Source organism: Rhinopithecus bieti, unplaced genomic scaffold, assembly GCF_001698545.2.
Source record: "Rhinopithecus bieti isolate Rb0 unplaced genomic scaffold, ASM169854v2 scaffold_21117, whole genome shotgun sequence".
Lineage (NCBI taxonomy): Eukaryota > Metazoa > Chordata > Mammalia > Primates > Cercopithecidae > Rhinopithecus > Rhinopithecus bieti.
The window spans coordinates 1,377,047-1,390,062 of record NW_016810185.1 but is presented as its reverse complement, the minus strand read 5'-3'; the positions used below and the strand labels follow the sequence as shown (position 1 = coordinate 1,390,062).

At 47.2% G+C, this 13,016-nt stretch overlaps 1 protein-coding gene, 1 long non-coding RNA gene and 1 pseudogene across 5 annotated transcripts in view; 1 reads left to right on the top strand and 2 right to left on the bottom strand.

The window, feature by feature from the left end:
• Window positions 1–3,294, bottom strand: part of LOC108541842 (ciliogenesis-associated TTC17-interacting protein-like) — an 8,261-nt gene extending 4,967 nt beyond the window's left edge. Inside the window, exons 1-4 of one of the 4 annotated variants that reach the window (XM_017891551.1) lie at window positions 3,226–3,294; window positions 2,963–3,055; window positions 2,358–2,558; window positions 2,000–2,055 (exon numbers count right to left, since the gene is read on the bottom strand). In XM_017891551.1, the coding sequence (XP_017747040.1) occupies window positions 2,000–2,055; window positions 2,358–2,558; window positions 2,963–3,055; window positions 3,226–3,250 (375 nt within the window). In that variant the 5' untranslated portion in view covers window positions 3,251–3,294. Of the gene's footprint in view, window positions 1–1,999; window positions 2,056–2,357; window positions 2,559–2,962; window positions 3,089–3,225 lie in introns of all 4 variants that reach the window. The other 3 variants (XM_017891549.1, XM_017891550.1, XM_017891552.1) reach the window with 3 other exon arrangements.
• On the bottom strand, window positions 3,262–6,702 carry LOC108541840 (60S ribosomal protein L19 pseudogene; annotated as a pseudogene).
• Window positions 6,703–9,677: 2,975 nt separating this feature from the next.
• The window catches only part of LOC108541851 (uncharacterized), a 33,939-nt gene continuing 30,600 nt past the window's right edge, over window positions 9,678–13,016 (top strand). The window contains exon 1 of the long non-coding RNA XR_001889082.1: window positions 9,678–9,750. This is a non-coding gene — a long non-coding RNA (uncharacterized LOC108541851). The remainder of the gene's footprint in view (window positions 9,751–13,016) is intronic.

The following is a 13,016-nucleotide window of genomic DNA, read 5'->3' as shown; positions in this document are numbered from 1 at the left end:
AAAAATAAAATAAAATAATAATAAATTACAAAATAAAAAACAGCAGCAACAAAAACCAAAAAATACCTTTCATACACAGTGGAACTGAAGAATAGCAGTCATGTTATGATGAATATAAAGTTCAAAGCAATGCACTTCAGAACACTGGTTTTAAAAGATGGGGGTGGGCCAGGCGCAGGGACAGCAGGTTGCCACTGATAAGTTCTCCTGATACCCAAACTCTGAACCCAGCCCACACCCATCATCCTCCAGCCTGAGAGCCCAGTGCCTCCCTGAAGGCCTGGTGGGCTGGCCTTTCCCAGAGCCTAGCCTTCCCTGGGGGCCTGTTGCACCTGGCCTCCAAGTCCCCCAGCTTTGTGCCCCTCACACCCAGCCCTTGCCACTTACTTAACTTGTGGAATGTGAACATGACCTGTTTACACACTGGAAACTACTCCAGTCTAAAAACCTTCCCAGAGAAACCATCCCCATCTTTTTTTTTGTCAGAGTTTCACTCTTGTTGCCCAGGCTGGAGTGCAGTGGTGCGATCCCGGCTTACTGCAACCTTCACCTCCTGGGTTCAAGCAATTCTCCTGTCTCAGCCTCCCAAGTAGCTGGGATTACAGGTGCCCACCACCATGCCCAGATAATTTTTTTTTGGCCTTTTTAGTAGAGGTGGGGTTTCACCATCTTGGCCAAGCTGGTCTTGAACTCCTGACCTCGTGATCCACCCGCCTCGGCCTCCCAAAGTGTTGAGATTACAGGCATGAGCCACTGTGCCTGGCTAATTTTGTATTTTTAGTAGAGACAGGGTTTCTCCATGTTGGTAAGGCTGGTCTTGAACTCCTGACCTCAGGTGATCTGCCTGCCTCGGCCTCCCAAAGTGCTGGGATTACAGGCATGAGCCACTGCACCCAGCCTCCATCTTTTTGTTGTTGTTGTTCTGTCACCTAGGCTGGAGTACAGCGGCGCGCACACTGCTCGCTGCAACTTCGACCTCCTGGGCTCCACTGAACCTTCCACCTCAGTCTCCCAAGTAGCTGAGACTACAGACACACATCACCACACCCAGCTACTTTTTTTTTTTTTTTTTTGCGACGGAGACTCGCTCTGTCGCTAGGCTGGAGTGCAGCCTAATGATCTCGGCTCACTGCAACCTCTGCCTTCCAGGTTCAAGCAATTCCCCTGCCTCAGCCTCCTGAGTAGCTGGGACTACAGGCGCATGCCACCACGCCTGGCTAATTTTTTTTTTTTTTGTATTTTAGTAGAGACAGGGTTTCACCATGTTGGCCAGGATGGTCACGATCTCGTGATCCGCCTGCCTCGGCCTCCCAAAGTGCTGGGATTACAGGCGTGAGCCACCACGCCCAGCCGCTACTTTTTGTATTTTTTGTACAAAAATTGTAAACATTTTGGTGGGTGTTGCCATGTTGCCCAGGCTCAAACTCCTGGGCTCAAGGGATCCTCCTACCTTGGCCTCTCAAAGTGCTGGAATTATAGGCTTGAGCCATTGTGCCTGGCCCATGCTCGTTGTTTTTTTATTTTTTTTCTTGAGATGGAGTCTTGCTCTGTCACCCAGGCTGGAGTGCAGTGGCGCGATCTCAGCTCACGGCAACCACCGCCTCCTGGGTTCAAGCGATTCTCCTGTCTCAGCCTTCTGAGTAGCTGGGACTACAGGCGTGTGCCACCACGCCTGGCTAATTTTTGTAGAGATGGGGTTTCACTATGTTGGCCAGGCTGGTCTCAAACTCCTCACCTCAGGGTGATCTGCCCACCTCTGCCTCCCAGAGTGCTGGGATTACAGGCGTGAGCCACTGTGCCCAGCCCAGCCCCGTCTTTTAACATCAGTGTTCTAAAGTGCATTGCTTTTAAGCTTTATATTGCATCATAACACGACTGCTATTCTTCAGCTTCACTGTGTATGAAATAGGTTTTTTGGTTTGTTGTTGCTGCTGTTTTTTAAGTCAAAATCTCTCTTCTCTCCCCTGGATTGGGTCAAGGCTGGGGCCCTGGGAAGTACCTTGATGAAGTCTTGGCTGTGCTGTTCCATGAGCTCCAGCTTCTCTGAGAGATAGCCTGGGGTGCAGGGACACAGGCATTGACGTCACAGGAGATGTGGGTCAGAGTCCGAAGGAAGGGAAAGTGGTGGCCCAGGCTGGAAGACTAGGTGTAATATGGTCCCAGAAAAACTACAGGATGGGTAAGAGGTGCCCTCATCCCGAGTCCATGAGGAACTCACTGGTCCCTCCCCGACCCTGTGCCTTGTCCTGGTCCAAGGCAAAGCCAAGGGCTTGGTCCTGAAAAAAGATTCTAGGAATAGTGGAGGGGAGGGGTGGAGGACGGGGAGGGTGACAGGCAGCAGGCGGCAGGAACGCTACCCAGGAGGGAATTTCCGCAGAGCATTTTGTCCAAGAAGCCTCTGCTAAAGGCATGCACGAAAAGGCAGTATGTCAGCACGCCGAGCTTTTCCCGGTATCTCCCTCTCTGCACGTCAATGGTCAGCTCTCCCTGAGGCTCCCCGGTGTCTGAGACCATGGCCAGCGTCTCAGAGAAGAACAGCATCTGTAGCTCCTCCTCATCTGGGGTGAGGGGCCCGTGGGAACAGATAAAGCCCCTGCTCCTGGGCCCCCATCCAATCCTCTGACCCCATGACCACCAGTGTCCCCACAGTCCCCAGCTGCCTCCTCATCCCACAGCCTTCCTCACTGTTCCTCATGGACAGGTGAAGACTTCTGCCCCAAGTCCCCATGTCCCCGGGGGACCTTCCCTTGAAGAATGTCAGCAAACAGGCCTCAGGCCTTTTCTGAGTCCCAGGAGAATCGAAGAAGAAAGAGAGAGAGAGAGAAAGAGAGGGAGAGCGAGCGAGCGAGCGAGAGAGAGAGAGAGAGAGAGAGAGAGAGAGAGAGCCTGGACCTTCTCTCTTCCCTCCTCTCCAGACTTGCAACCCTCTCGCACCCCCAACCCCAACACTGTCTGAGCTCACGGAGGGAGCTGAGGAAGTCGATGGCTTCAGCATTGGCCTCTGGGAGTGGCAGACACTCCACACCCGAGGGCTGGTGGTCCTTGGCTCTGGAGCCTACTGAGGGAGGAGAGGCTAAGATGGCAGACCCTGGGGAGAAGGGCAGGGGCAGGGTACCTCAGTCCCAGCCCCAGCACCCAAGAACAGAATCCTCTAAGACTACCCTGAGGGTGGATTGGGAGAAAGAAGAGGATCCCCGCCTCCAACCCCAGCAGTCCTCTTCCCACCTGTGGAGTAAACTTTGGAGGACATGCTGTGGGCCTCTACCCGGTCTGTGTCCAGCTGTCTCCATGGCAACCAGAGCTGGCTAGTGCCTCTTAAAGGGCCATCAACCCACTTTACCACACCTAGACTTTGGAGGGAACTGACATTGCAGGTTTGAGTCTCAGCACAAGTTTGAGGTGTTGTCCAGCAGAGGGAGCATTTGATATATTTTTGGTTTTGTTTTTGAGACGCAATCTCGCTCTGTCACCCAGGCTGGAGTGCAGTGGCGCAATCTCAGCTCACTGCAACCTCTGCCTCCCGGGTTCAAGCAATTCTTCTTAAAGCCTCAGCCTCCCGAGTAGCTGAAACTACAGGCGCGTGCCACCACACCCAGCTAATTTTTGTACTTTGAGTAGAGACGAGGTTTCACCATATTGGCCAGGCTGATCTTGAATTCCTGAGCTTGTGATCTGACTGCCTCAGCCTCCCAGAGTGCTGGGACTACAGGTGTGAGCCACCGTGCCCGGCCCACATTTGATATTCTTAAGAGGCAGAGTGAAGAAATGGATCATTAGAATGACCTTAGAAGAGGCCAGGCGAAGTGGCTCATGCCTGCAATCCCAGCACTTTAGGAGTTCCAGGCGAGTGGATCACTTGAGGCCAGGAGTTTGAGATCCAGCCTGGGCAACCTGGTGAAACCCATCTCTACTAAAAATACAAAAATTACCAGGGAGTGGTGGCACATGCCTGTAATCTGTCTCCAAAAAAAAAAAAAAAATGACCTTCGAAGATATGACCCAAAGTAAGTGATTCTCCTGCCTCAGCCTCCTGAGTATCTGGAACTACAGGAGTGTGCCACCAAGCCCGGCTAATTTTGTATTTTATTTATTTGTTTGTTTGTTTTTATTTTAATTATTTTTGAGATGGAGTCTCACTCTGTCACCTAGGCTAGAAGGCAGTGGCATGATCTCAGCTGCAACCTCTTCCTGCCAGGTTCTAGTGATTCTCTTGCCTCAGTCTCCCAAGTAACTGGGACTATAGGCACCCGCTACCACACCTAGCTAATTTTTGTATTTTTAGTAGAGACAGGGTTTCACCATGTTGGCCAGCCTGGTCTTGAACTCCTGACCTCAAGTGATCCACCTGTAGGGTCCAGACCTACAGGGCTTAGCGGGTGTTCTCCCCGTGTGTGGAGATGAGAGACTGTAATAAATAAAGACACAAGACAAAGAGATAAAGAGAAAACAGCTGGGCCTGGGGGACCACTACCATCAAGACTTGGAGACTGGTAGTGGCACCGAACAGCTGGGCGCGCTGATATTTATTGCATACAAGACAAGGGGGCAGGGTAAGAAGGGTGACTCTTCTAAGTGATTGATAAGGTGAAACAAGTCACGTGATCACAGGACAGGGTGCCCTTCCCTCTTAGGTAGTCGAAGCAGAGAGAGAACACGTCAGCATTTTCTTCTATGCACTTATAAGAAAGATCAGGCTGGGAGCGGTGGCTCACGCCATCCCATCACTTTGGGAGGCCGACGTGGGTGGATCACAAGGTCAGGAGATCAAGACCATCCTGGCTAACACGGTGAAACTCCGTTGCTACTAAAAATACAAAAGAAAATTAGCTGGGCGTGGTGGCCGGCACCTGTAGTCCGCTACTGGGAAGGCTGAGGCAGGAGAATGGCGTGAACCTGGGAGGCGGAGCTTGCAGTGAGCCGCGATTGCACCACTGCACTCTAGCCTGGGCCACAGAGCAAGACTCCGTCTCAAAAAAAAAAAAAAGAAAGATCAAAGACTTTAAGACTTTCACTATTTCTTCTACTGCTATCTACTACAAACTTCAAAGAGGAACCAGGAGTATGGGAGGAACATGAAAGTGGACAAGCACCACAGGGAGGGGTTTAGGCCTCTGGATGACTGCGGGCAGGCCTGGATCATATCCAGCCTCCCACAAGAAGCTGGTGGATCAGAGTGTTCCCTGACTTCTCCAGGGAAAGGAGACTCCCTTTCGCGGTCAGATAAGTAATGGGTGTCTTCCCAGACACTGGCATTACCGCATGACCAAGGAGCCCTCAAGCGGACCTTGTGTGGGCATGACAGAGGGCTCACCTCTTGCCTTCTAGGTCACTTCTCACAATGTCCCTTCAGCACCTCACCCTATACCTGTCGGTTATTCCTAAGTTTTATTAGTAATGCAACAAAGAGTAATATTAAAAACTAATGATTAATAATGTTTATAATAATGATTGATAATTATCCATGATCATCTCTATATCTAATTTGTATTCTGATTATTCTTATTCTAACTATTTTCTTTATTATACTGAAACAGTCTGTGCCTTGAGTCTCTTGCCTCAGCACCTGGGTAATCCTCCACCCACACTTCCTTGGTCTTAGACCTGCGGGCCTCAGCCTGGTCAGCCAGGAGCTTCTTGCAGGCCTTGTCTGCCTTCAGCTTGTGGATGTGTTCCAGGAGAATCCGCTTGTGTTTGAACACATTCCCCTTCACCTTCAGGTACAGGCTGTGATACATGTGGTGACCAATCTTCTTAGATTCACAGTATCTTCTGAGTAGCCAGCAGAATCCTCATTCTCCTTATCCACGTGACCTCTGGCATTTGGACGTTGGTTGTACCCTCCTGCTTACCTATGCCCGTGTGCCTGCCCTTCCAGCGGGCCAAGGTGTTTTTCTGACATGGAGCCCGGGAATGGACCATCACAGGCTTGTGGATGATCAGCCCATCTTTGATTAGCTTTTGGATCTGCTGATGGGAGCTGGCATTGGCGATTTCACTGGTCTCATTGGGGTCCAACCAGACCTTCTTCTTGCCACAGCGGAGGACACTAGAAGCGAACCTCTTCTAAAGCCTGAGCGTACTTATGGCTGCGGCTGCAGCAGCGAAAGGAAAGAGCTCTGTTATTTCGGGTTCTTAAAATGTTTAAAATTGGCATATTAGAGTGCTTAAAAGATACGTCTACAGATTCGAGTTTAAATTGGGTAACTGAATAATTGATTTAGAATTTTAAAGTTTCTTATTGAGATTGCAAGTAGAACCGAACATTAAAAAAATAATGAAATAAGGCCAGGTGCGGTGGTTCACGCCTGTAATCCCAGCACTTTGGGAGGCCGAGGCGGGCAGATCACAAGGCTGGGAGATCGAGACCATCCTGGCTAACATGGTGAAACCCCGTCTCTACTAAAAATACAAAAAATTAGCCAGGCGTGGTGGCGGGCACCTGTAGTCTCAGCTACTGGAGAGGCTGAGGCAGGAGAATGGCGTGAATCCGGGAGGTGCAGCTTGCAGTGAGGCAGAATTGCACCACTGCACTCCAGCCTCGGTGACAGAGTGAGACTCCATCTCAAAAAAAAAAAAAAAAGAAAGAAATTAAGATTTACTGTATTTATATGTTTACTTTTATTAGTTTGCAGTAAGGGTATTAAGGAGGCTGATTTATCAACTCAATCGCTTTAAAAAAAGAAATAAAAATATAATTGGCATCGACAAACTGCAGTATACAAGCTGGCCTAAAGTAGCTTTATTTTTTTTTTTTTTTTTTTTTTTTGAGACGGAGTCTCGGTCTTGTCGGACCGCCGCCTCGGAGTGCAGTGGCCCCGATCTCAGGTCAGCTCTCCCTTTTTTTTTTTTTTTTTTTTCTTTTTTTTTTTTTTGCCAAGCCTCGCCTCCTGGGTTGCACACCATTCTCCTGGGCTCTGCAGCCCTCCTGAGTACGCTGGGACTCACAGGGCCCGCGACCCATCGCCGCGGCTAAATTTTTTGATATTTTTCTAGTAGAGATGCCGGGAGTGCGTTTCACCATGTTAGGCCAGGATGGCTCTCGACTCCTGACCCGTCCGTCGATCGCCCTTCTCAGGCTGCCCAAGTGCTGGTGGGTTAGCAGGCTTGAGCACGCCGTCGCGGGCCCCTAAGTAGTTTAATTTTGAAAGAAGACGCAAGCAAGTTATTAATTAACAGACCCCTGGCTGGGTGCAGGGGCTTACACCTGTAATCCCAGCACTTTGGGAGGCCAATCATTTGAAGCCAGAAGTTGAAGACCAGCCTGGGCAACACAGTCAGACACCGTGCCTGGGCAACACAGTCAGACCCCGTTTCTAAAAAATGTTAACATTCACTAGATTTATGATGAGAATTACATGACTGGTAAGTTGAACTTAAAAGTTTTAAAAATACTTATGTTTTAAAATTTATATTTTTCCTATTCAACATAGTTTTGGAAGTTCTGGCCAGAGCAATCAGGCAAGAGAAAGAAAAAAAGGGCCTTCAAATAGGAAGAGAGGAAGTCAAACTATCCCTGTTTGAAGATGACATGATCCTATATCTAGAAAACCCCATCATCTCAGCCCAAAAGCTTCTTAAGCTGATTAGCAACTTCAGCAAAGTCTCAAGATACAAAATCAATGTGCAAAAATTGCTAGCATTCCTATATACCAACAACAGACAAGCAGAGAGCCAATTCATGAACGAACTCCCATTCACTATTGCCACAAAAAGAATAAACCACCTAGGAATAGAGCCAACGAGGGAAGTGAAAGATCTCTGCAAGGAGAACTACAAACCGGTGTGCAGAGAACTCAGCGATAATATAAACAAATGGAAAAACATTCCATGCTCATGGATAGGAAGAATCAACATCGTAAAATGGCCATGCTAGTCAAAGCAATTTATAGATTCAGTGCTATCCCCGTTAAACTACAATTGTCATTCTTCACAGAACTAGAAAAAACTATGTTAAAATTCACACAGAATGAAAAAAGAGCCCAAATAGCTAAGGCAATCCTAAGCAAAAAGAATAAAGCTGCATGCATCACGCTACCTGACTTTAAACTACACTACAGGGCCACAGTAACCAAACAGCATGGTACCAGTAAAAGAACAGACACATAACTTTCTAACAGGTCTGGAAGCTCTGAGTTTATCTTGGGACCTCAAGAGGAGAGGATCACCCAACTCACAGGTGTTAGAGGATGCAAACCCGTGGCTGGGCTTGGCTTTAATAGTCTTATCTGAAATTCCTTGTGAAACAGAGTTTCGGCCGGGCGCGGTGGCTCAAGCCTGTAATCCCAGCACTTTGGGAGGCCGAGACGGGCGGATCACGAGGTCAGGAGATTGAGACCATCCTGGCTAACACGGTGAAACCCCATCTCTACTAAAAAAAAAAACTACAAAAAACTAGCCGGGCGACGTGGCGGCGCCTGTAGTCCCAGCTACTCGGGAGGCTGAGACAGGAGAATGGCGTGAATCCGGGAGGCGGAGCTTGCAGTGAGCTGAGATCCGGCCACAGCACTCCAGCCTGGGTGACAGAGCGAGACTCCGTCTCAAAAAAAAAAAAAAAAGAAAAGAAACAGAGTTTCATTAAAGCCAATCCAAAAGTCCTATGTAAGTAAAAATAACGATTCTTGCTGCACTTTATGCAGATAATCAGGCCAAGTATAAGATTGTAGGATATAATAAATTCCTCTTCAAAGGTTTTAGCCTGTAAATTGTTAAGTACAACGAGTTCTGAGATCCTCTTCAAAGAACCAACGTATCATTATGTTCAGCTCTACTGTTCTTTGTTCTTCATTTTAAAGTTTCTCATTCTTTACATCTCCTTGCCCCTAGTTATAGTAAACAACCCCCTCCTAGCCTCTATCACCTGCTATGACCTTAGTCACCCTTGGCCACCTGCTCTGTTCTTAGTCATCCTGAGTCACCTGTTCTGTAACCATCCTTCCTGCCAAACTACCTATCCTGCCACTCCGGCTCATACCCCTACTCTCTTTAAAATAGCCAATTGGAATTAGCTTAGACTGTGTGGTCCAACCCTAGCCAATAGGGGAAAGACACAGCAGTAGGGACTAGCTGCGTTAGGATAAGAACCCCTTCCCCTCCCTTGTTGAGGTCTGCTCTTGCCATTGCTCCATCCGTGAGACACACCCTTCTATAGAAGTAAAACTGCTTTGCTGAGAAAATTAAATTTATGCTCCAGTGCTATTTCTTTTTTTGTTATTCATTTTTGAGATGGAGTCTTGCTCTGTTGCCCAGGCTGGAGTGCAGTGGCGTGATCTCAGCTCAGTGCAAACTCCGCCTCCCTGGTTCACTCCATTCTCCTGCCTCAACCTCCCAAGTAGCTGGGACTACAGGTGCCTGCCACCACACCTGGCTAATTTTTTGTGTTTTTAGTAGAGACGGGGTTTCACCGGGTTAGCCAGGATGGCCTCGATCTCCTAACCTCGTGATCCGCCCACCTTGGCCTCCCAAATTGCTGGGATTACAGGTGTGAGCCACCGAGCCTGCCCTTGAGTGCTCTTTCTTTTGCAGCACTGAAAATTTATTTCTAGCAGGACTAAAGTTTATTCATAATTAGTGCTTGCCAAAAATGAGGACCGAAGAGAAAAATTTTGATCCAAAGCTTATCATACGTTTGTCATTAAATCCTAGTTTCATTGTTTTTAAGGTTTTGGCCTACATTTTAGAATCACCCTGCTTATTCCTGTGAATCAAGAGGTGATCTTCCGCAGCTTGGAAAAAAAAAAAAAAAAGGGATGGGTAAGGTAAAAAGGTGAATCAATACGCTAGCTCTGGGCAATTATCTTTCAGATTTTGCCAGGTAAAGAAAGTGAGTAAGGTGCTCATAACCCGGAGGTTTCTTTGCTTGGGAAAATAAAACCAAGGAACTTCATAGACCTTCAAAGGGGAATTCTGTATCTTGGCAAATACAATTTTCTTTTTTTGAGACAGAGTTTTGCTCTTGTTGCCCAGGCTGGAGGACAATGGAACAATCTCGGCTCACTGCAACCTCTGCCTCCCCAGGTTCAAGCAATTCTCCAGCCTCAGCCTTCTGAGTAGCTGGGATCACAGGCATGCGCCACCATACCCCATTAAGTTTTTGTATTTTTGGTAGAGACGGAGTTTCTCCATGTTGGTCAGGCTGGTCTTGAACTCCTGACCTTAGGTGATCTGCTTGCCTTGGCCTCCCAAAGTGCTGGGATTACAAGCCTGAGCCACCGCGCCCAGCTGGCAAGTAAAATTTTAGATGGAAATTATCTGCCACACCACACTTGTGGGAATTGCTGTCTTCACTCTACTATTTACAATAGTGTTATACACAGTAGCATCTTCTAACTAAAATATTGGACAGTTTGCATTGCTGTCGTATTTTGCTTAATTATTATCCTTATAACCGGGATAACAGTTACTGACAAAAAGGAAGCATATAAGTTTTATTATCACAAAGTCAGCTAGGATTTTTTGGGGGGAGGGGGGTGGAGAAGGAGTCTCGCTCTGTCACCCAGGCCGGAGTGCAGTGGCGCAATCTTGGCTCTCTGCAAGCTCCGCCTTCTGGGTTCAGGCCATTCTCCTGCCTCAGCCTCCGAGTAGCTGGGACCACAGGCGCCTGCCATCGCACCTGGCTAATTTTTTGTGTTTGTTTAGTAGAGACGGGGTTTAACCATGTTAGCCAGGATGGTCTCGATCTCCTGACCTCGTGATCTGCCCACCTCGGCCTCCAAAAGTGCTGGGATTACAGGCGTGATTACAGACTGCATATTGAAAAGGCTAGGGTGGGAGGGACAGCTTTTTCGCAGGCTTTGTGAAGGACATGCCTGGTGGATCCAATCCCCTGAGCCCTATACAAATCAGACACCACCTCCTCCAGCCTCTGAATATATAGCTGGTTGGTATCCACCACACTTGGGAACCTCCTCTTTCGGCTTTGGAGAGCCTTCCTCCCTCTGTCTCTGTAGAGGGGAGCTTCTTCCTTCTGTCTTCTCCCTTCCTTCTTGCCCCTTCTTGCCTATTAAACATTCCGCTCCTTAAAACCATTAATAATAATAAAAAAGAACAGACACATAAAAATGAAACAGAATAGAGAACCCAGAAATAAGACCGCACACTTATAACTATCTGATCTTTGACAAAACCTGACAAAAACAAGCAATGGGGAAAGGATTCCTTATTCAATAAGCTGGGAGTACTGGCTAGCCATATGCAGAAAATTTAAACTAGACCACTTCCTTACACCATATACAAAAATTAACTCAAGATGGATTAAAGGCTTAAATGTAAAACCTAAAACCATAAAATTCCTGGAAGACAACCTAGGAAATACTATTCCAGACATAGGCACGGGCAAATATTTCATGATGAATACGCCAAAAGCAATTGCACCAAAAACAAAAATTGGCAAATGGGATCTAATTAAGGCTAAAGAACTTCTGCACGGCAAAAGAAACTACAAACAGAGTAAAAAGACAACCTACAGAATGGGAGAAAAGTTTTGCAAACTATGCATCTGACGAAGATCTAATATCCAGCATCTATAAGGAACTTAAAGAAATGTATAAGAAGGCCGGGCGCGGTGGCTCAAGCCTGTAATCCCAGCACTTTGGGAGGCCAAGACGGGTGGATCATGAGGTCAGGAGATCGAGACCATCCTGGCTAACACGGTGAAACTCCGTCTCTACTAAAAAATACAAAAAACTAGCTGGGCAAGGTGGTGGGCTCCTGTAGTCCCAGCTACTCAGGAGGCTGAGGCAGGAGAATGGTGTGAACCCGGGAGGCGGAGCTTGCAGTGAGCTGAGATCCGGCCACTGCGCTCCAGCCTGGGCCACAGAGCGAGACTCCGTCTCAAAAAAAAAAAAAAAGTATAAGAAAAAAACAACCCCATTAAAAAGTAGGCAAAGGACGACTGGGTGCGGTGGCTCAGGTCTGTAATCCTAGCACTTTGGGAGGCCAAGGTGGGCGGATCACTTGAGGTCAGGAGTTCCAGACCAGCCTGGCCAGCACGGTGAAACCCCGTCTCTACTAAAAATACAAAAATTAGTCGGGCATGGTGGTGGGCGCCTGTAATCCCAGCTACTTGGGAGGCTGAGGCAGGAGAATTGCTTGAACTCGGGAGGTGGAGGTTGCAGTGAGCTGAGATTGCACCACTGCACTCCAGCCTGGGCGACAGAGCAAGACTCCGTCTTGAGGAAAAAAAAAGTGGGCAAAGGACATGAAAAGACACTTCTTGAAAGAAGACATAGGCTGGGCACAGTGGCTGATGCCTGTAATCCCAACACTTTGGGATGCCGAGGTGAGCAGATCACGAGGTCAAGATATCGAAACCATTCTGGCCAACATGGTGAAACTCTATCTACTAAAAATACCAAAATTAGCTGGGTGTGGTGGCACCCTCTTGTAATCTCAGCTACTCGGGAGGCTGAGGCAGGAGAATCACTTGAACCCAGGAGGCGGAGTTGCAGCGAGCTGAGATCATGCCACTGCATTCCAGCCTGGCAATAGAGCGAGGCTCCATCTCAAAAAAAAAAAAAAAAAAAAAAAAAAAAAAAAAAAAAAAAAAGGACAAAAAAAAAAAAAAAAAAAAAAAACCACAACACCCTTAAATAAAAAAAAAAAAAAAAAAAAAAAAAAAGAAGAAGACATACATGTGAGCAACAAACACATGAATAAAAGCTCAACATCACTCATAATTAGAGAAATGCAAATCAAAACCACAATGAGATACCATCTCATACCAGTCAAAATTGCTGTTATTAAAAAGTCAAAAAATAGCAGATGCTGGAAAGGTTGTAGAGAAAAAGGAACGCTTATACACTGTTGGTGGGAGTATAAATTTGTTCAACCAATGTGGAAGACAGTGTGATGATTCTTCAAAGACCTAAAGACAGAACTACCATTCAACCCAGCAATCCCATTACCGGTTATATACGCAAAGGAATATAAATTGTTCTATTATAATGATATGATGTGGCTTTGTGTCCCCATCCAAATTTCATCTTTTTTTTTTTTTTTTTTTTTTTTTTTTTTTTTTT